The 20,083-nt window shown below is 44.2% G+C and overlaps 2 protein-coding genes across 7 annotated transcripts in view; one reads left to right on the plus strand and one right to left on the minus strand.

The window, feature by feature from the left end:
• NUMA1 (nuclear mitotic apparatus protein 1) overlaps nucleotides 1–4,871 on the minus strand; it is a 69,992-nt gene extending 65,121 nt beyond the window's left edge. For 4 of the 5 annotated variants that reach the window (XM_068988140.1, XM_068988138.1, XM_068988137.1 and 1 more), the window contains exon 1: nucleotides 4,706–4,803. The gene's annotated coding sequence lies outside the window, so the exon portion shown is untranslated. Of the gene's footprint in view, nucleotides 1–4,705; nucleotides 4,804–4,843 lie in introns of those variants that run through there. The other variant, XM_068988135.1, reaches the window with a different exon arrangement.
• Nucleotides 4,872–5,239: 368 nt separating this feature from the next.
• On the plus strand, nucleotides 5,240–19,794 carry LRRC51 (leucine rich repeat containing 51). Of its 2 annotated transcripts, XM_068988957.1 has the most exons (6): nucleotides 5,240–5,280; nucleotides 12,755–12,838; nucleotides 13,438–13,575; nucleotides 17,746–17,951; nucleotides 18,856–19,004; nucleotides 19,282–19,794. In XM_068988957.1, exons 3-6 carry the CDS (start codon nucleotides 13,494–13,496, stop codon nucleotides 19,421–19,423), a joined length of 579 nt encoding a protein of 192 aa, XP_068845058.1. In that variant the 5' UTR covers nucleotides 5,240–5,280; nucleotides 12,755–12,838; nucleotides 13,438–13,493; the 3' UTR covers nucleotides 19,424–19,794. The 2 variants fall into 2 exon arrangements, with proteins under 2 accessions (XP_068845058.1, XP_068845059.1); XM_068988958.1 differs by lacking the exons at nucleotides 5,240–5,280; nucleotides 13,438–13,575 and having other exon boundaries at nucleotides 12,811–12,838.
• The last annotated feature ends 289 nt before the right edge of the window (nucleotides 19,795–20,083 follow it).

The raw sequence follows: 20,083 nt of genomic DNA on the forward strand, positions 1-20,083 counted from the left end.
CGGACTGCAGAGAGGCGCCCACTCGCCGCAACTAGAGAAAGCCCGAGAGCAGCAGTGAAGACCCAGTGCAGCCAAAAATAAATAAATAAAAATGCTTTTTAAAAAGACCACCATAGATGATACTCCTTTGAATGAGCTCACAATCCAAAATTATAAAATACTTGAGGAAACAATCCATCATGACCAGAGTCATTAAAGCAAATGGCAGGATTATATCCCCAAAACATCAGAAAACAGGAAACATTAAACTTATTTGAAGTTATTATAGAAGAATTGGAAATACAAAAGCAAGACACCAAGAAACAGACAGCCAGATTTGAAAATGAACCACAGTACTTGCAGAAATGAAAAACTTGGCAAATGAAAATAAGAATTCAAAAAATAAACTAATTCTAGCTTAAAGGAAATTATCCAGAGGTAACATAGAAAGATAGAGATGGAAATGATAAAGAATAGGAGATGTGGAGGACAAAATTAGAAGGCTCTGCTGCTGCCACCACCACTAAGTCACTTGAGTCATGTCTGACACTTCGCAACCCTATGGGCTGCAGCCCACCAGACTCCTCTGTCTGTGGGATTCTCCAGGCAATACTGGAGTGGGCTGCCATACCCTCCCTTCAGGGGATCTTTCCAACCCAAGGATTGAACCCCAATCTCCTGTGTCTCCTGCACTGCAGCCAGAATCTTTACCGCTGAGCCACCAGGGAAGCCACTAGAAGGCTCAAAATAAGTTAAATATGACATCAGGGAGAGGCACTATTTAAAGAGGCATATGCCAAAAAATGGACAAACTGAGAGAAATGGACAAATTCCCAGAAATATACAACCTCCTAAGACTGAATCAGGAAGAAACAGAAAATATGAACAGACCACTTATCAGTAATAAAATCAAATTGGCAATTTTAAAAACTCCCAATAAACAAAAGTCCAGGACCAGATGACTTCATAGGTGAAATTCTACCAAATATTTAAAGAAGAGTTAACATGTATCCTTCTCAAATTATTCCAACAAATTACAGAAAGCAACACGTCCAAATTCACTTTCAAGGCCAGTGTCACCCAAACACCAAAATCAGACAAAGATATCACACACAAAAAAAGAAAATTATAGGCCAGTATCACTTTATAGTTGTAAAAATTCTCAACAAAATATTTGCAAACCACATTCAACAACACATTAAAAAGATCATACACCATGATCACATGGGATTTATTCTAGGGATTCAAGGAGGGTTCAACATCCACAAATCAATTAATGTAAAACACAGTATTAACAAACTAAAGAATAAAAATCATCTAAATGAATGCAGGAACAAAGTTCAACATCTATATATGATTAAAAAAAAAAAAATACCATCAAAGTGAGTCCATAGAGAACATACCTCAACAAAATAAAGACCAGATATGACAAGCCCACAGTTGACAGCATCTCAACAGTAAAAAGCTGAAAGCATTTCCTCTAAGGTCAAGAACAAGACAAGGATACCCACTGTCACCACTTTTACTCAACATACTCTTTGAAGTCCTAGCCACAGCTATCAGGCAAGAAAAAGAAAAAGAAACCAAATTGGGAAGGAAGAAGTAAAACTGTCACTGTTTGCAGATGACATGGTATTACTGAAAATCCTAAAGGTGCCACAAAAAACCATTAGAACCAATTAATAAATTCAGTAAAATTACAGAATATAAAATTAATATACAGAAATCTATTGTTTCTATACACTAACAAAGAACTATCAGAAAGAGAAATTAAGAAAACAATTTTATTTACGACTGCATCAAAAATAATAAAATACCTAGTAGTAAATCTAAGGAGGTAAAAAGTCTGTACTAAAAGAAGACAGAGGATGAGATGGTTAGATGGCATCACCAACTTGACAGACATGAGTTTGAGTAAGCTCCAGGAGTTGGCGATGGACAGGGAAGCCTGGCATGCTGCAGTCCATGGGTTTGCAAAGAGTCGGATACAACTGAGCAACTGAACTTAAGACAGGACATTGGTGAAAGAAATTAAAGATGTCACTAACAAATGGGAAGATACACCATGCTAATGGTTTGGAAGAATGAATACTATTAAAATGAGCATACTAGCCTAAGGCATTCTACAAATTTGATGCAATCTCTATCAAAATACCAAGGTAATTTTTCATAGAACTAAGACAAATACTGTAATTCTAAAATTTGTATGGAAACACAAAAGACCTTGAATAGCCAAAACAATCCTGAAGAACAAAACTGTCCTCATGCACTGTTGAGGGGAATGTATATTGGTGCAGCCGCTATGGAAGATAGTATGGAAGTTCTTAAAAAAGTTAAAAATAGAACTATTATATGATTCAGCAATTCCACTCCTGGGTGTATATCCAAAGAAAATGAAAACACTAATTGGAAAAGATATATATGAACATCCCTATGTTCACTGCAGCATTACTGACAACAGCCAAGATATAGAAGCAACCTAAATGCACATGGGTAGATGAATGGATAAAGAAGGTGTGGCATATAATCTAATGGAATATTACTGTGCCACAAAACAGAATGAAACTTCGCCATTTGTGACAACATGGATGGTGACTACATGTGATAACATGTACTAGGTGAGTGAAATAAGTTAGACATAGAGAGACAAATATTGTACAATTTCACTTACATGTGGAATCTAAAAATCAAATAAAAAAACCTAACAAAACAGGAAGACTCACAGATACAGAGAACAAACAGGTGGTTGCTGAGGGAGCAGGATGAGGGGATTAAAAAAATAGGTGAGGAAGACTGAGAGGTGCAAATTGCCAGTAACAAAATAAGTGAGTCACAGGTTATGAACCGTACACTGTGGGGAAAAGAGTCTATAACGTAGCATCTTTGTATGGTGACAGATGGAACAACATTTTTTTAAAATAAAGAGATAATGACTGGGAATCTTTAGAAAACTGAAAGGTATGAAACCTCAGATTGAGGCATCACTATAAGCTCAAGTAGAACAAAATTAAATCCACACATGTAATGAAATTGCAAAACACAAATGACAAAAAAAAAGAGGATCTTAAAAACAACCAGAGAAAAAGACAGGTTACATACAACAAAATAATAGTTATATTGTGGACACAGTTCTCAAGAGTTAACAACAAAAAGCCATAATTTCAGTAAAATGATACTTCCAAAGTGCTGGGGGTAAAACAACTGGAAGCTTAGTATACCCAGCTAAACTATCAATCAAGATTGATAAGGAAGTAAAGATATTTTCCAACAGAGTATTTACCATTAACAGACTCTCACTAAGAAAACATCTGAAGGGGGAATTCTGTGGCAGTCCAGAATTAGGGCACCATACTTCCACTGCAGGGAGCATGGGTTTGATCCCTGGTGGGAGAACTAAGATCTGACATGCTGCATAATATGGTCCAAAAAAAAAAAAAATCAGAAGTATGTATTCCTCTATTTGATGAAAAAGAAGGAATAAAATGCAAGAAAGGATGAAAAAAACAGTAAACATATATGGGTAAAATGAAATAACCACTGAAAGCACAAAACTATGCTATTTATTAGAATTGTTCTAACATTTGGGGATGGTATCATTCTTGGAAATGCTCATTTTGAGTCTGTTTAACATACACTGTGCTGAAATAAATGGCCTCCAACATACCTACTGACCGTAGGGTTTTATCAATTAGACAAAGCTGCCAAAACATTTCCTGATCAGCTCTGTTTAGCCATCTGTGGCAGGGCTTTCCCTCATCCTAACAGTTCTAGAACTCGAGTCTCAGTTCAAGGCATTCTTTCCACTTCCATATTCCACAAATTAAAAAAAAGAACATTCTAAATAGAAATGTCCCTTATATGAGCTTTTGGTTAAGATCTTCTAGTTTGGGGGAGTATAATTTTTGGCTATGGATTTAGGATTCAGGCTTTATAATTAGTCATCATTTGCTTGAACTTGGGCCAAGAAGAGAGTACTTTGGCAGCTTTCACAAAGAAGTATGCGCTTCTTCCTCTGAAGGAGAAAATACCACACAGGATCAGAAGGGAGAGAACACATTCAACCCCGCAGGCTGAAGGCTGCCTTACCTGATCTGAACATTCCCTCTAGCTTCTCATATATTCACAGTAGTCACATCACTTATACTCAAAAACGTGTACTCGCCAAGATCCTTGCAAGAAACAGCTCACCTGATTTGACCCTCATAACGGCAGGAAAGTAGATAAGGCAGGTAAATTCATTGTTTATATATGAAAAAAGTGAGACTCAAAAGAAACTGACTCGCCGCAGACGACCCGCACGGCCAACACAATCCCTCCCCTTCACTTAGACCCAACCCACAAAAACCCCCAGTATAGCCAACCAAGCACGAGCTATGTAACCGAGGCCAAGCTGAACATAAACCTCAGGCGGCCCATCTGTAATAAACTATAATAAAGCTGTTAGGAATATTAAAAAGATGATCCATATAAAGGGTGTGGCACGGTGTCTGAAACGTAGTTGGTCCTCAGAAAATGTTTATTATTACTACTACCACTATTGTTAACAATAATAGGCGAAGACTTCTCACTACAGGAACCCTTGGCGACACTCCTTTCAGGAACCTGCGTTACCCACACCCGCCTCGCCCCCCGACACAATTCCACGGACACGCCCCCAAACAGACCCTCCCCCTAAGCACGCCCCGCACCTCCCTCTCGGACAAGGCCCTTTCCTCACAAACCTTACCCTCGAAAGACTCTCCCCAGTCAGCCTCGCCTATGAAGTAGGCCTTCCGCCCGCACCCGCCTCTTCAGCACCTCTTTTAGACTCGGGCATCCCTGCAGGCGCCCCAGACGCACGCTAGTAGCGGGCCCGCGCCATTACCTGGCGGCGCGCTCCCGCTCCGACTCTCACTTCCCCAGGATCGCCTTCTTCTCGGGCCCGCGCCAGCGCTATGAGCGCACAATTAGTTTAAACTATGGCCCCGCCCCCTCGCGTCGCCCTGCGATTGGCCCCTGTCGGCTGGCGTCGCACGCAGAAGCAGCCTGAAGGACCGGGGAAAGGAAGTGTGAGGGCCACTGGAAAGGGGATGCCACAACTTCCGGACCCTGGCCCGGCGGCCTGAGTGCAAAGACAACTACAAGTCCCAGCACCACCCGCGGCTTTGGAGCCCTTCCCTTGGGGAACTAAAGTTCCCAGTAGGCATCGCGACAGCGCCTACGGCTCTTAGAGGGGACGTGGTGACGTAAATAGTTACCATGGAGTTGCGCTGAGTAACCGTGAGGTAGTGGACTCGGAGGCTGGAGGGGAAGCAACTGCGGGTGAGTTGGGCGGGAAAACAGGAAGCCTGCTCTAGGGTACAAGAACTCTATGAGAGGGGAGGGGCACACTGTTAAGAGCTTTCTTTCTTGGGAACCTGGGATCTCCCCGCCCCCTTTGCCGCTAACTCCTTTTCACAGTGAACAAGACACAAACCCTTGTGGGATAGATGGGCGAGGGGAGGGAAGGGAATTCTGAGAAATATACCCAGACAGATATGGGGGCCTTAAGAACCTCCCCCGTCACAAAGATAGGATCCCTCTCCTAGTACTACTGTCTCAAATCCCTGACATATCCTGGGAGATCTGAAACGCCGTCAAACGTGGAGTTGGTTTTCCTCTGGTCGACTAACTCTTCAAAACCTGGGAGTAGGATTAGAGTAAATCACAGTCCCTAATTCTGGAGATGTAGGAAACTTTCTGGGGCTTGAACTGCCCCTTTCCTTCCAAGCAGGAAGACCCCAGGGTAGAGCCTCCTTTTCAGAGAGTCAGCAGGATCTTCCCTCACATATTTATTAGGGGTTCTATCCTTAAATTATATTTTATCCCTACACTACTCTGTGGTCTGCTTCTCCAAGTTCTGCAGTTAAAGCTTCATTCCTTTTAACAGTATTCATGACAGGTTTCTTATATTTAGCGACTTACCTAGTGTTTTCACATCCAGTCTTTTTTTGAGCTTAGTGAGTCCAAGGATATTTATTCCCATATCACAGATTGGAAAACTGAAACCTATAGAGGAGAAGTGACTTGCCGGAGGCCACACACCAAGTCAGTGACAACTAGGACTAGACCCCAGTTTGCCGTCAGCCAAGCTTGAGCCTACAGCCTCTCTAGCTTAAGGACTTATTCAAAGTAGTTTAACTGCCCTGGGGCAAAAGACTCTTTTATAGCCTACATTGGGATATTGACATTTCACCCTGAATGAGTTTCAAATCTTTCCTTGAAAGTTTAAATGGGGAAAGGGAACTAGAGAGACTGAAGGCAGTGGAAATTAAACAGATTTAACTAAACAAGAAGTAAACAATCTAACACGACACCTGTGTCTGGGCCTGCCATGATTAGCTAGCTTCTGGTTGACTCCTAACTGACTCTAATTGATTCACTTACTATCTTAAAGCTCCCTCATGCTTTGTCCTAGGCTAACTTCCCACCTCACTCTAGATTCTCCTCTTGAATTGTCTTATCCACATCTTTGTTTACCGCCTATATGCATCAATACCCAAGTGTGTATCTCCAACCCTGCTCAACCTCCTCCCCAAGCTCCAGATTTGTAGAACCAATTGCATCTTTTTTTTCTTTTTCCAATTGCATCTTTAACAGCTCCTTCAGATATCTCAAAGACATCCAAACATGTCTTCAGCTGACCTCATAATCTCTATGTACTCCAAGCCAGGATCTCTTCCAATGTCTCACCTGTATCCACCATTACAGAAGTCAAAAAAACGAGAGTTATCTTTAATACCTCTTCCATTCCCATGCATTATAAAATCTTGTCAACTTTACTTCTAAATATCTTTTTTTTCTAGTCCTAGCTCCCACTACATCCTTCCTGCCTTCCCTCCCAGCCATTTTGCATACTGCAACCAGACTAATCCTTCAAAATGCAAATCTGATATTGTTCACTTCCCCCACAACATTCCCAATTAAAAATATACCTTGGGCTTCCTACTGCTCTTAGCATTAGGCAACATCTCAACTTGGCTCCGGGAGAAGGAAATGGCAACCCACTCCAATAATCTTGCCTAGAGAATTGCATGGACAGAGGAGCCTGGTGGGCTCCTGTCCATGGGGTCGCACAGAGTCGAACACGACTGAAGCGACTTAGCAGCAGCAGCAGCAACTTGGCTCCTGCCCATCTCTCCAACCTCCAGTCTAACCATATATTTCCTTCCCATTCTCCCTCCAGTTATATGGCCTTCTTTAAGGTCTTCAAAATTTCCAAGAAACCACTCACCACAGAGCCTTTGCACATGCTATTATCTTTTCCTGAAATGTTCATCTTTTTCCTATGCCATAGTTATTTGCATTTATCTTTCAGATTTCTTGCAGTCACTTCTTCAGGAATAGCTCCCCTGACTGTGCCCAGACCAGCTCGGAGCCCTCAATTATAGCAACTTTGTGTCCCTCTCCTTTATAGTATTATTCACTGATACAGTGTTTAACATATTGTTAAGTACTTACTACTTGCAACCACTGGCTTCCCTGGTGGCTCAGTAGTCAAAGAATCTGCCTGCAGTGCAGGAGATGCAGGTTTGATCCTTGGGTCAGGAAGATCCCCTGGAAAAGGAAATGGTAACCCACTCCAGTATTCTTACCTGGGAAATCCCATGGACAGAAGTGCCTGGTGGGCTACAGTCCATAGAATCACAAAGGGTCAGACATGATTAAACAACTAAATAACTCTTGCCACCACTGTAGGGATACAGCCATGAGAAAAACATGGCTTCTGCCCCAGTGGAGTTTATGTAAACACAGGTAGTAAGGAGATACTCTTCGTGTTATGAGTGCTACCAAGGGTAAATAAAGGGTGCGATGGGAGGCCAGAAGAAAAGTTGCACACCCAGACTTGGATATGAGGGTGGGCTTCTTAGGGGAAAAAAAGGGAAACCAGAGCTGAGTCATTAAAAATTAGCACAGCAGAAAGAAGAAACTATACACCAAGCAGAGAAACTTGGATGTGCAGAAGCCCAGAGGCAGGCACAGGAAACTTACTCTGAGTAGTTGAAATTTGGCTGGACTGCGAAATTGGAGGTGAGGCTAAGAAATGGAAGTATGTTGGGGGAGGAAGAGCAAGAACCAGGTTGAATTTGGGGCCTCCCTTTGGTACCTGGAGATATATCTTCCCAGAATACATTAGATTATGTGGCAGACTTTTCATGACATTCTTCGATTTTCCTTCCACCTGTAGCCCATAAATAGCTCTTACTGGGGCCAGGCTGTTGAATCTCCTATCAGATCTCTTCATCTGAATATTTCTCAAAGCTTCCTGGGCCATCATGTTGCTACTTACCTGAGAGGGAAGGGATTGCAATTGTTAGCAGTTTCCCCAAACTGAAAACAAATTTCCATCACCAACTTGGGATTGCTTAAATGAAGTTAAATTAAGTAAAGCAGGTTACACACAAACTCTGTGGAAAACTCTGCAGCTATTAAAAAGGGTAAAAGAATCTACAATAATTTGAAAAGGAAAAAAAATAGGTTTACAAAGGAATAGACAGAATGTGTTCATATAAAAATATATATTTTTGTTATGTATGTCTTAGAGGAGTTTGTATTCCCAAATTGTAAATCATGAGCATTCTTGGAGAGTGAGATGGGGAGTCACACTTTTAGTTGCTATTCTGTGTACCTCTCTATGCTGTTTGACTCTGTTCAGCTATCATGTTAACTTTCTTTTTTTTTTTCACTTATTTATTTTTTTTATTTTTTTTTTTTAATTTTAAATTCTTTAATTCTTACATGTGTTCCCAAACATGAACCCCCCTCCCCTCCCTCCCCATAACATCTCAGTGGGTCATCCCCATGCACCAACCCCAAGTAAGCTGTATCCTGCGTCAGACATGGACTGGCGATTCAATTCTTACATGATAGTATACATGATCGAATGCCATTCTCCAAAATCATCCCAGCCTCTCCCTCTCCCTCTGAGTCCAAAAGTCCGTTATACACAGCTGTGTCTTTTTTCCTGTCTTGCATACAGGGTCATCATTGCCATCTTTCTAAATTCCATATATATGTGTTAGTATACTGTATTGGTGTTTTTCTTTCTGGCTTACTTCACTCTGTATAATCGGCTCCAGTTTCATCCATCTCATCAGAACTGATTCAAATGAATTCTTTTTAATGGCTGAGTAATACTCCATTGTGTATATGTATCATGTTAACTTTCAAAATTGAAAAAGAAAAACAGTAAATGATATTTCCAGTTGCAAGAAGAAAAACTTCAAAACAGAGTAGGTATGCCCCTAACCCTGTCATTCATTCATCAAGTCAATCAGTGTAGGCAAATGAGAAAGGCACTAGGGTCTGACTAGCTCTTGGTCATGAGGCTGAATAGCGGCTTTGGAGAAAGACTCCAAAAACAGCCACTGGGAGTGAATAAGGCAACCTTACAGCTTGACACTTCTCCTCACATATGTCACTTCAAGGCTCACTATGTGGCACCTTGAAGATACCATTCATATATTCTTTCATTCATTTTTCTATTTATCCATTTGTCCATCAAGCCTTTAGTGAATACTCAGGCTTAGTGCTTCCCTGGTGGCTCAGAGGTTAAAGCGTCTGCCCGCAATGCGGGAGACCTAGGTTCGATCCCTGGCTTGGGAAGATCCCCTGGAGAAGGAAATGGCAACCCACTCCAGTATTCTTGCCTGGAGAATCCCATGGACGGAGGAGCCTGGTGGGCTACAGTCCACAGGGTCACAAAGAGTCGGACTTCACTTCAGGCTCAGTGCAGGTTAGGTGGGAAGGTGGGAAGAGAGAAAGAAATCTGCTTTCTGTCTCTGTCCTCAAGCTTACAAGTACAGAGAGAACAACCGGTTTTATTTATTGAACATCTGTTACTGGACATACAACAGCTTTCAAGACAGGGTTTGTCTCCATTTTACAGATGAGGAAACAGGCTGTGATGACCTTTTTTTCAAAGTACAGTGGGAGCATGTATCTGGTAGCTACTGCTACATAACAAACCATCTAAAAACATGGTGGCTCAAAACAATAAACATTTATTATTGTTCGCAGGTCTCTGAGTCAGCCATGTGTTTCATCTGGTCTTGGCTGGACTCATTCATGTGTTTGCAGTCACATGTGGGTTGGGTAATTTCCCTGGTGGCTCAGACAGTAAAGCATCTGCCTACAATTCAGGAGACCCGGGTTCAGTCCCTGGGTTGGGAAGATCTCCTGGAGAAGGAAATGGCAACCCACTGCGGTATTCTGGCCTGGAAAATCCCATAGATGGAGGAGCCTGGCAGGCTACAGTCCTTGAGTTGGGTGGGTTGGGTGACTCTCCTGATCTTGACTTGGGGTAGGCTGGCTATAGGCTAGTCTAGGATGGCCTCACCTGGGATCGCTGGCACTTTTTATCATGTATCTCACCTACGTGTGTTTCTCGTATCCCTCCAGCAGGCTAGCAGTGTTCTCTTGGCACTGACAAAAGAGCACGAGGGCAAGTCCTCTCTTTAAGCTTCTGTTTGCTTCATGTTTACCAGCATCCTTTTGGCCAAAGCAAGTCACATGGCTGAACCAAGCATCAGAGTGGATGGAACTATTAAAAGTCAGAGGGCAAAAGAGATGGATACGGGGAGACCATGATAAGGTTCATCCAGGGAATTAACACAGGACACAATGATCAATTTTATTTGGAAAGAAAGTCTTCAAAGAGGGTACACTAGAGCTGAGTATTGAAATACAACAGTATTCACTAAGTATGCAGCTGTTTCTTAGAACTGGATGCAGGCTGGTTTTGTACAACCAATAGCAACCCAGCAGGCCTTCTTGTACTCATGACAGACAGGGTTCTATTATTTGTATCTTGGCTTCATTCCTTATGGTCAGGCATAGAACAGCAGGCACTCAACAAATGTTTGAAGAATTGAATTAAATATCTTACTGTGAATGAGGTGTGGACTCAAACAGCTGAATCTTGAAGCCAATTGTTAGAAAGAGCAGTTTAGCATCAACACTCCCAAAACAGAAATCCTTGTATTTGGCAGTGTCTCAATTTATCCCTCCCACAAACATTTCCGTAAGCCAGGTCCTATATTAGATGATGAAGAAGACACAATACTAGTTCACAGCCTGAGCTGTTGTTTAAATGGAGAAGACTAATAACCCTTTCCAATGGGCTGATTTATCCAACTATTGGGGCTCCATTTTTTAATACTAACTCTTCCAGAAAAATGCACCAGGAGCTGGTGCTACACAAATTCAGAAGCCCTTTGGAACGCCACTGAGGTTCTCTGATGGTCGAGGAGACTAATGATTAAAAAAATCTGCCCTTAAATACTGTAAGCTAAAATCCATGTCCTGTAGGGCTGAACTCTGGGGTCCTAACACAGGACTCACTTTGAGAAAATATCCAGTCTTAGAGGCATCAAACTTGTGGGTCCTCAAGTCTAGGTGAGAACACAAGCCACCTTCCTCTATTTCTACAAAATAATAAAGTGTTTTTTGTTATGTCTGTAGATTTGATATCCAAAGATGCAGAACTCCCGACAACCCATGCCCACCAGGTCCATCCCACACTTGACAATTCAGCTGTCAAGTGACTCAAGCCAGCACTTTCCCAAAACTCAGTTGAGAATGCTTTTTTTCCTAACCTGTAAGTGTGCTGACAGATCTCTCTTTTTTATATATATTTTATTTTTTGACTGCACTGCACGGCTTGTGGGATCTTAGTTCCCCAACCAGAGATCAAACCTGCACCTTCAGCAGTGAAACCACTGGACCACCAGGGAATTCCTGAGGCTGCTGCTTTTTGAGAGGAAGAAATTCACTTTCCATTCCTCTAAACCTGTTCACCTCTATCCTTGCATATGTTAAGTCACCAAAAAACGAATTTACCTGGACTGTATTAAGCTTAAGCTTAATTACAAGCTACCAGGTCTGTGGTTTTTAAGAGAAATTCCATTTTAATAACATTTGAGAATTTCATTGTCTCTCCATACAAATGATTTGTTTCTTTGAATCAAATGATGTGAACCACATATGCTAAGTTTTCCCCTTTTGCTTCAGCTTCCAGGAATTTTGGGGATAAGCAGTTTTCTAATTCCCTGGTACATCTCTCTCACTTCCTTTATTCTGGCTTCTAATCTTTCTCTTCCGTGTTTTCATTTTCTGCATCCATACTGTCCAGTATGGCAGCCTGTATTCACATGCGGCTACTGCGCACTTGACAGGTAGCTTGTTCCAGCTGGGATGTGCTATAAGTGTAAAGTATCTCAATTTTTAATATTGATTATATGTTGAATGACATTTTGGACATAATGGGTTAAATAAATTACTAAACCTAATTTCACCTGTTTCTTTTGACTTTTCTTTATACAGCTATAGGAAAATTCAAATTATGTATGTGGGAAAAAAACTACACACATGGCCAGCATTTGTGATATTCATTATATTTCTGTCAGGACAGCTCTTTTCTACAAATCATCCTTTTCCATGAGCGTGTTATTACCATAAAATACCTCAAGTCCTTTGGGAAAACAAGTAGTAACTGCCACAGTGACAGCAGTGGACGGCGTGAGAAGGGGAGGCTGATTGGGACACATGCTTGTCAGTCTATTTACCTTGTGTTTGTGCCACATACAAACCCCCTCTGGCAAAGTATGCCAGCTCTCCCTCCCCAGGCGAGTGGTGGTCTCATGGCTCTGCCCAGTCTGAGAAAATTCTCAGCTTTATTTGAGCCAACAAATTGGAAAGGATCTGGTAAGACAATTCACACATTGTAAATGACGGTAACACTGTTCACCCCTCTCAGGGGGTATTTCCATTTTAACAGGGGACAATCCCTGAACCCAAAGGAGTGAATCCCTAATGGTGGAGTTTCATGCATCAGTGACAGGTGAGAGTGAGGCAGACTCTGGTTTTATGTGTACGTGTGTTTATATATGTACTACTACATTCAGGATGTAGCTGAAAGTAAGGTCTTTTGATGGAAAGATGACGGGGGATGGGGGTGGGGGCCGACAGACAAGCAGAGAAGGTAGCAAATCCCCATCTGTGTCAGGCTGTAAAGGGCTGGCAGACACCAAATCCACTACAGGCCCTCAGGGGTTTGTTAAGCAACAGAATAGCCCAGTTGATGTCACCAGAGGATAGGTATCAAGACAGCCTCTGTGGTAGCTACTGTAGAGTAGACCAGGAAGGGTCTCAGAGTAGGATTCAGGAGACTATGATGGCAGTCCTCAGCTGACTCACTGGCTTAACTTTGGGCAAGTGCTTCCACCCTGGGGTCTGTTTCTTCGTCTGGAAAGTAGAAGGTGTTTTAACTGTCAGTGAACTCTCGGGGATATGAAGGTGCTCGGAGAAGTAGGAAGTGCCCTACAAATGCAAGGAATCATGATTGGGATCTTCAAGTAGAAATGCAGCCACACAAACCTGGGGTGGAGGGCTCTGGGGAAAACCCGAGGGCCGAACACCAGTCCTTCTCTGTCCTCCCAGGCTGAACCCGGATTCCCAGGGCCCATGCTTACACCTGACAAATGATGGCCTGAGCTATGAACAAACGGAACTATATGAACACTTCGGTGGAAGAGCCCCCTCTTGACTACTCCTTCCGAAGCATCCACGTGACCCAAGGTCAGCAACCAGAGCACGGCACTCTACTCACCATGGCAGCAGGCTGGGTGTGGTCCCTAGGGAGAAACCAGCCTTTTCTTTAAAAGCCTAAAGAGATTCTTCCCATAAGCCTATGGGATTTTTGTCATCATTTTGGGGAGAAGTAGTGGGTAGGGAGGTGGGAGTAGAAGAATCTGGCATTTAAAAAAATCAGCACATCTGAAAGGAACCAAGGGAGCTTTTAGGGTAACTGATGCTCTTCAAAAGAATCCAGGCTAAAGCAGTTAAGTCAGGTGGAAGAAAACTGGGGAGCCAGTCTATCAGCTGATAGTTTTATTCTCCGTTTCTTACTTGGAGAGAAGAGACTAATGAAAGAAAAATACAGCATCCCAGTCAACAGGCAGAACCTACTCTCCTGTCTCAGGACACAAGCCTGTCCTGATCACCGGTAGAAACATGCACGGTCTTGTTACTAACAAACTGGCATGTTTCCAGTCGAAATAGTTATTGACAAATTTTATATTCATTCCGGTCATATCCAAGTTTATTCCATTATCACCCACATTTATTGCATGTTCCAGCACTGCCCACGCTCATTTTATCTTTCAGTGTGTTTGTAAGGGGGTAGTTAGTACTTCTCAGGAGGGGACAGAGGAAGGCTTCAGCAAGATCATATTCTCAAGGTAATATGCTTCTTCCCAGGGAAGTTCTTCTGTCTTTGTTATGTGCTCTCATAAACACATCAGTACGTCTGCCCTCACAGAACATAGGCTGGCCTATCCTAGACGCATTACCTGGCTTTGGTTGTCTCTCTTAGGTAATCAGAGAAAGTTCAAGAAGCAGATGAATAGTTATCAAGGATACTAGATACTACTGGGGTTTGGGTTTAGGGTACTTACAGCTTGGGTTGACATCAGTCACAACAATGTGTGCTTGTTCTCTCACACATCCACTGGCTGTGACCTTCCTTTCTTATGCACACCATCAGTTCTGACTGATGGGAGTCCATGTTCCACAGAGTTTTAGCTGAAATAATGGCTATGCACAAGATAGCTGAGGTGACAGAGGAAGAAGGAAGTATGACTCCTACCCACCCTGGGAATTCCCAGCTCTGAGTGGGGAGATGTAGTTCTGCCCTCCATTGTGTCCTCAGAATGAGGAGAGAGAGAAGTTACTATGACGAAGTATAACTCCACAGCACCAAACATAATCTGTACAGATGCCCTGTCTTTCATTCAGTACTTAAATATTGAGCACCTGACTATGATTAAGCACTTCTACATATCTGTGTGCAGGTCTGTACACATATGCCAGGCATGGTGCTTCTTGCTGAGAGGAAGGGAGAAGCAGAGAGGTCCATCTCGCCTCAGGTTCTCCACAGCACTTGGTGTATTTACTTAGAATTGGGGTTAGAGGACAGGGTGGTTTGGGGGAACTTGGTACACAATTTCCTGAATTAGTATACGGAGCACAGAATCCGAAATGACAGTGACTTTAGAAGGCAAACAGCCTACCACCTCCAACGAACAGTCCTCTAACTACTCCCACAGTTTAGGAGTCCCACACCACACACTTCCCAACCCTTCCATTCCAGGGTGAGCAATGACATACAGAAGTTCTTCACATCAGACTAACTCCTGCCCTCTGGGGACACATGGGGAAAGTTGCACGGCCCTTCAGGAGATATGAAGACAGATTATGTTTTCCTCAGATCATCCTGGAGCTAGACAATCCCGTTTTTTGAATGTTGGCATTTTGGTTCACTTTCCAGCCCTGTCTTGGCCTACTCTGAACAGGGCAGCTTTGACTGATCCTGGGGCAATGCAGTGCTGTGATGGAGTCTGAGTCTCAGTAACCATAGCAACCTGGACTCCCTCCTCCACCTGTGATAACAGCAACCCCAGGCAGCCTCGTTTTAGGAAATGCCATCCCCAGGGGCTCCTCCTGAGCTAGGGATCAGCCCCATGCTTGGTGGTATTGCCAAGCCACTGCCTCATCAGACTGGAGACTAGTCCATATGCAGGTTTATTTTGATCTTAACTTTTACTCCTCTTTCATCTCAGGGTTTGAAGTCAGGAGATGTGAGGCAGGGGGTCAGGATTAGTTTATTCATGAGCTAGGGTACTCTCCTCCAGGACAGGACCCTCCTGCCACCTCCCCCGACCCTCAGGCCCCACCTGTGGGTTGTGCTCATTCCAGGACTAAGACAGAGAGCCATCTGGTGGATGCTGCCTGACCTGCAGCTGAGTTCAAGTTGGGTAGGGGTGGAAAAGAAATGTGTTCACTCAGAGCTGAGGGGAGGCTGAAGACAAGCTGACCAGTTCAGAAAATACTAAATATTTCCTTTCTGGGAGGCAGCTTTAGACAAGTAACTAAAGGCATAATAGGAACAACAGCAAACATCTAATCACCTCAGCTGAGCTGATGAGTGGTTCTGGCTCTGCCACTGACAAGTCTCTGAGCTCGGGCAGAGCCCATTCTCTCCCTGGACCTTATTTGTTGAAGAAAAAAAAAAAAAAGAAGGGAAAGGGTCCATACAGATGGGTTCTAAGATCGCTCTTAAAAAAAAAAAAAGATTGCTCTATTTCCAACTCTACTCAGCCAAACTTTCTGAGGTGTTTATACCACCTGTTTATATTTCCTTACCTTTCATTTGCTCCTGAACTTACTACAACCTAGCTTGCCACCAGGCCCTTGTCATTTCATTGAGACAACCCTCAACAATTTTGACTTGCCAAAATTACTTTTCAGTTTATTTCCCTGAAACTCCTACAGACTATGGATTCCCTGAGCATCTTTAAAACTATCCTGTCCTGGTTCTCCCTGCCCTGCCCTGGTGACTGACTGACTTCTTTAAATGGAACCTCCCCCTGCTCTTCCTCTCTCCTTCCCCCTCTCCCCTCACTCTGCTTGAACACTCTCATCTATTTTACTAACCTGTATACAGTCTATGCTAATGATTCTCAAGTCTGTGTCTCCTGAGCTTTAGACTTTTGTATCCAACTGCTTCCTTGGCTGCTCCTCTTTCCTGTACTAGAGGAACCTCAGACATGCCAAGGCCAAGCCCGAACTTTCACCTTCCCAACCATGCTTCTTTTCCTCCCACATCGGCCCATAGGACTGACATTTCCCCAAATACCAAGAAACTGAATGACACCCTTGAATATTATTCTACCCTTACATCTAGTCAACCGTCAAGTCATGCTGTGTGTCCCCTCATCCTTGCTTGGATGACTGAAAGAGCCCAAATGGAAGGTTCAGAACGATCTCTCATTTCTGAAAGATGTGAATCATCTCCTTTGCTTTCAACCCCCCAGTGGCTTCCCACCTCCTACAGGATAAAGTCTAAGACACTCAACCTGGTCTTCAAGGCTCCTTGCCTCCTCTCCCCTCCTTGCCCCCTTGCACAGCACATACGTGTGTGCCCATGCTATCCCATACCTCTGTGCCTTTGCTAGTGCTCTTCTCACCTTTTCCACTCTTCTTTGACTGATTAATGTCTCCTAACCCACTGAGATATCCAGCTCAGTCTCGGCCTTCCCTGGGAAACTTCCCTGAGCTCTCAGACTGGGTTAGGAGCCCCTCTCCTGTGCTTCCACAATTTAAAGAGCATTTATCATATTATATTGACTGTTTTGCTTTCATTCTGCCCACGTGACCGCCTCCAAGACACAAACATCTGCTTTACCCCTGCTCTATTACCATACAGAGCCTCTCACTCATTTTGTTCACCATTGTATGTCCAGTATGACGCAGTTACTATTAACAGAAGGGGGAGGACATCCAGAGTGTGTTAACACTGAAGTGAAACTCTATAGGGTCTGTTGGTGGCTAATTCTGGATTTTGTGCTCTAGCATCTTGGCTCAGGTCCAACATCTCTTGTTCTTGGTTTCCTCATCTATAAACTGTGCCTCCCTCCAATTCCCACACAGGAGTGGTATACAGAGAACCTAATGACAGTCGACATGGGCATGTGACCCAAACCAAGAGCCTGGGATGGGAAGTCTTGGGCTCTTAATCCAAGCTCCCTCTAACTGCCTGTGGGACAGTGCATGCAATTGCACAAGACACAAGCATGGGGGTATGGCCCTGCCAGCTCCTCTAGCTACAAATCCTCCCAGCTGTCCCTTCCTACCCCCACAGCCAGAAAAGCAAACATAACATACCCAAAGTTCACTCTGTGCCCACAGATCTGCTAAGCGAGGAGCCCCGGACAGGGCTACGACCAGTAAGGCACGCGAAGTCGGGGAAGTCAATGACCCAGTCCCTGTGGTTAAACAACAATGTCCTCACTGACTTGAGAGACTTCAACCATGCGGTTTCACAGCTCCTGGAGCATCCAGAGAACCTGGCCTGGATCGACCTGTCCTTCAATGACCTGACTTCCATTGATCCTGTGAGTCCAGTCAGGGCAGGCCTGAAGCCACCTTGCCCAGCCCCCAGTCTCCCCACCTCCCACGTTGTCAAGGAGGTAGTGACGCCGCATGGTGCTGTGCAAAGCATACGGCTGTGGGCTTACACAGTTATAGGTTCAAATCTTAGATTTGCCTCTTACTGACTTTATGACCTTGGGTAAGCTCCTAACCTTTGAAAACCTCAACCTCCCTGTCTGAAAAATGAGGATAAATAGGCCAGCATTATAAACATTTGTGAGGATTAAATGAAAACATATGAAAAGCAACCAGCACACAGCAAGCCTTCGCATAGGAGGCTAAAGTAAAATTGTAGCTTACTGGGCACCCACTGTGCTTTGTGCCAAATTCTTCAATAGAGGTAGTCACTCGAAGAACAGCAGTTACTTTCCATGAACTCAGGCTAAATGCTAAGGAACAAACAAAACTGGCCCCTTTTCATCCAAGTTGTTAGGAAAGACAAGAGCTATCGTAGGATTTGGAAACTATTCCCCAGGTGCAGAGATCTCAATTTAACTGTTCTTTTAAAAGCTCTGATGTACCTAGCAAGGTGCTGTCCCCTGTTGTGACAGAATCTTAGAATACTAAAGCTGGAATGGTCTTCAGTGAAAGGACAGCTAAGGCTCCAGGAAAGCACACAGGCACCTGGCAAGTCAGTGGCAGTGGTGGGACCCAGGGCCGTACTTCCTGCCCCTTGGATCACAGTGCTGTCAGTGTGGTGCCCCTGAACCCCTTCAAAGGTAAATGAAATGCTAAAGTCAATCTCAATCCAGCATGGCTTGAGGGTGACAAGTTTTTCCCCAAACTCTTCCTTTTTGGCCACCCGTCAGTCCTGAGCACAGATACAGGGCTTTCTCCAGTCTAGCTTCCAGTCTCCTCTCCCAACAGGTCCTGACAACTTTCTTCAACCTGAGTGTCCTCTATCTCCATGGCAACAGCATCCAGCACCTTGGAGAAGTGAACAAGCTGGCTGCCCTCCCTCGGCTCCGGAGCCTGACCCTGCACGGGAATCCCATTGAGGAGGAGAAGGGGTATAGGTGAGTCCCTCGCCCTGGACGTGGGCTCTGGATGGGCCCCCATGAGGGAAACGAGAGCAGGGGTTAGAAACCCAACACCATCCTTCTGCTCTGCTTGGACCGGGGAAGGGAGAAGGCTTTAGGCATTTCTTGCTTGCAAATCAGGATAAATCCAGTGTCCTCCATACTCTACTCAAGGCCCTCCATTCCTTGCAGTCAGGGGAGACAGGAGTGACTGGTGGAGGGGGAAAGGGGTCCTACAAGGCGGGCTGGCCCCCAGCCCGAGTCTTCCCCACAGGCATTATGTGCTGTGTACCCTGCCCCATATCACCACATTCGACTTCAGTGGGGTCACCAAAGCAGACCGCACAACGGCTGAAGTGTGGAAACGCATGAACATCAAACCGAAGAAGGTCCGGATCAAGCACAATGCACCCTGAGGTTCCCAGGACCCCAGCAGTCTTAAAGGCCTGAGGGTGGTCCGTTTGGTTTGACAATAAATGATTTGAACTGTTCAGCAGATCACCTTGTGCCATGCAAAGACGCCCCCCAAATCAGGTAACCAGCATCATGTTCTGGTCTTACGTCACTGAAACAAGGAGGAAATGGAAAGAAAGGCCCGCTGGCCTCAGCTGATGGCGTAGCCCTGGGAAATGTATCTAACCTGTCTGGGACCTTTGGCGCTCTTTAGTTCAGATATCCTGAGGTTAGAGTTGCTTCACAGAGCACCAAGGTTCTGTGGAGACGCCCCAGAGGCCTCCGTGACAGGAGGCCAGGAAGATGGGCTGTGACCTCTGGACGCCCCACTTCAATCAGATCAGAGTAGCTCTTCGCTCATGTTTTGCGTGTTATGATTCTGCTTAAGATTTCACTTGATAAAAACAATCTTCTGCTTGAAACTGTGTGTCTGCTGACTCCGTATCAGGTGCTCTTGGTCTGCGTGCAGACCTCCACCCCCTCACTGGGCTTCCTGGGAATTCCACTGAGCCTGAGGCAATGCCCACAAGGATGATGGCTGCCTCAGAGTCCAGCCTGTTCAGCTTTGATAGTGTTCCCATCGCTGGAAAAGGGACAAGCACAGTCTTATCCAATCTGAGGTT

The sequence above is a fragment of the Capricornis sumatraensis genome, chromosome 16 (genome assembly GCF_032405125.1).
Source record: "Capricornis sumatraensis isolate serow.1 chromosome 16, serow.2, whole genome shotgun sequence".
NCBI lineage: Eukaryota > Metazoa > Chordata > Mammalia > Artiodactyla > Bovidae > Capricornis > Capricornis sumatraensis.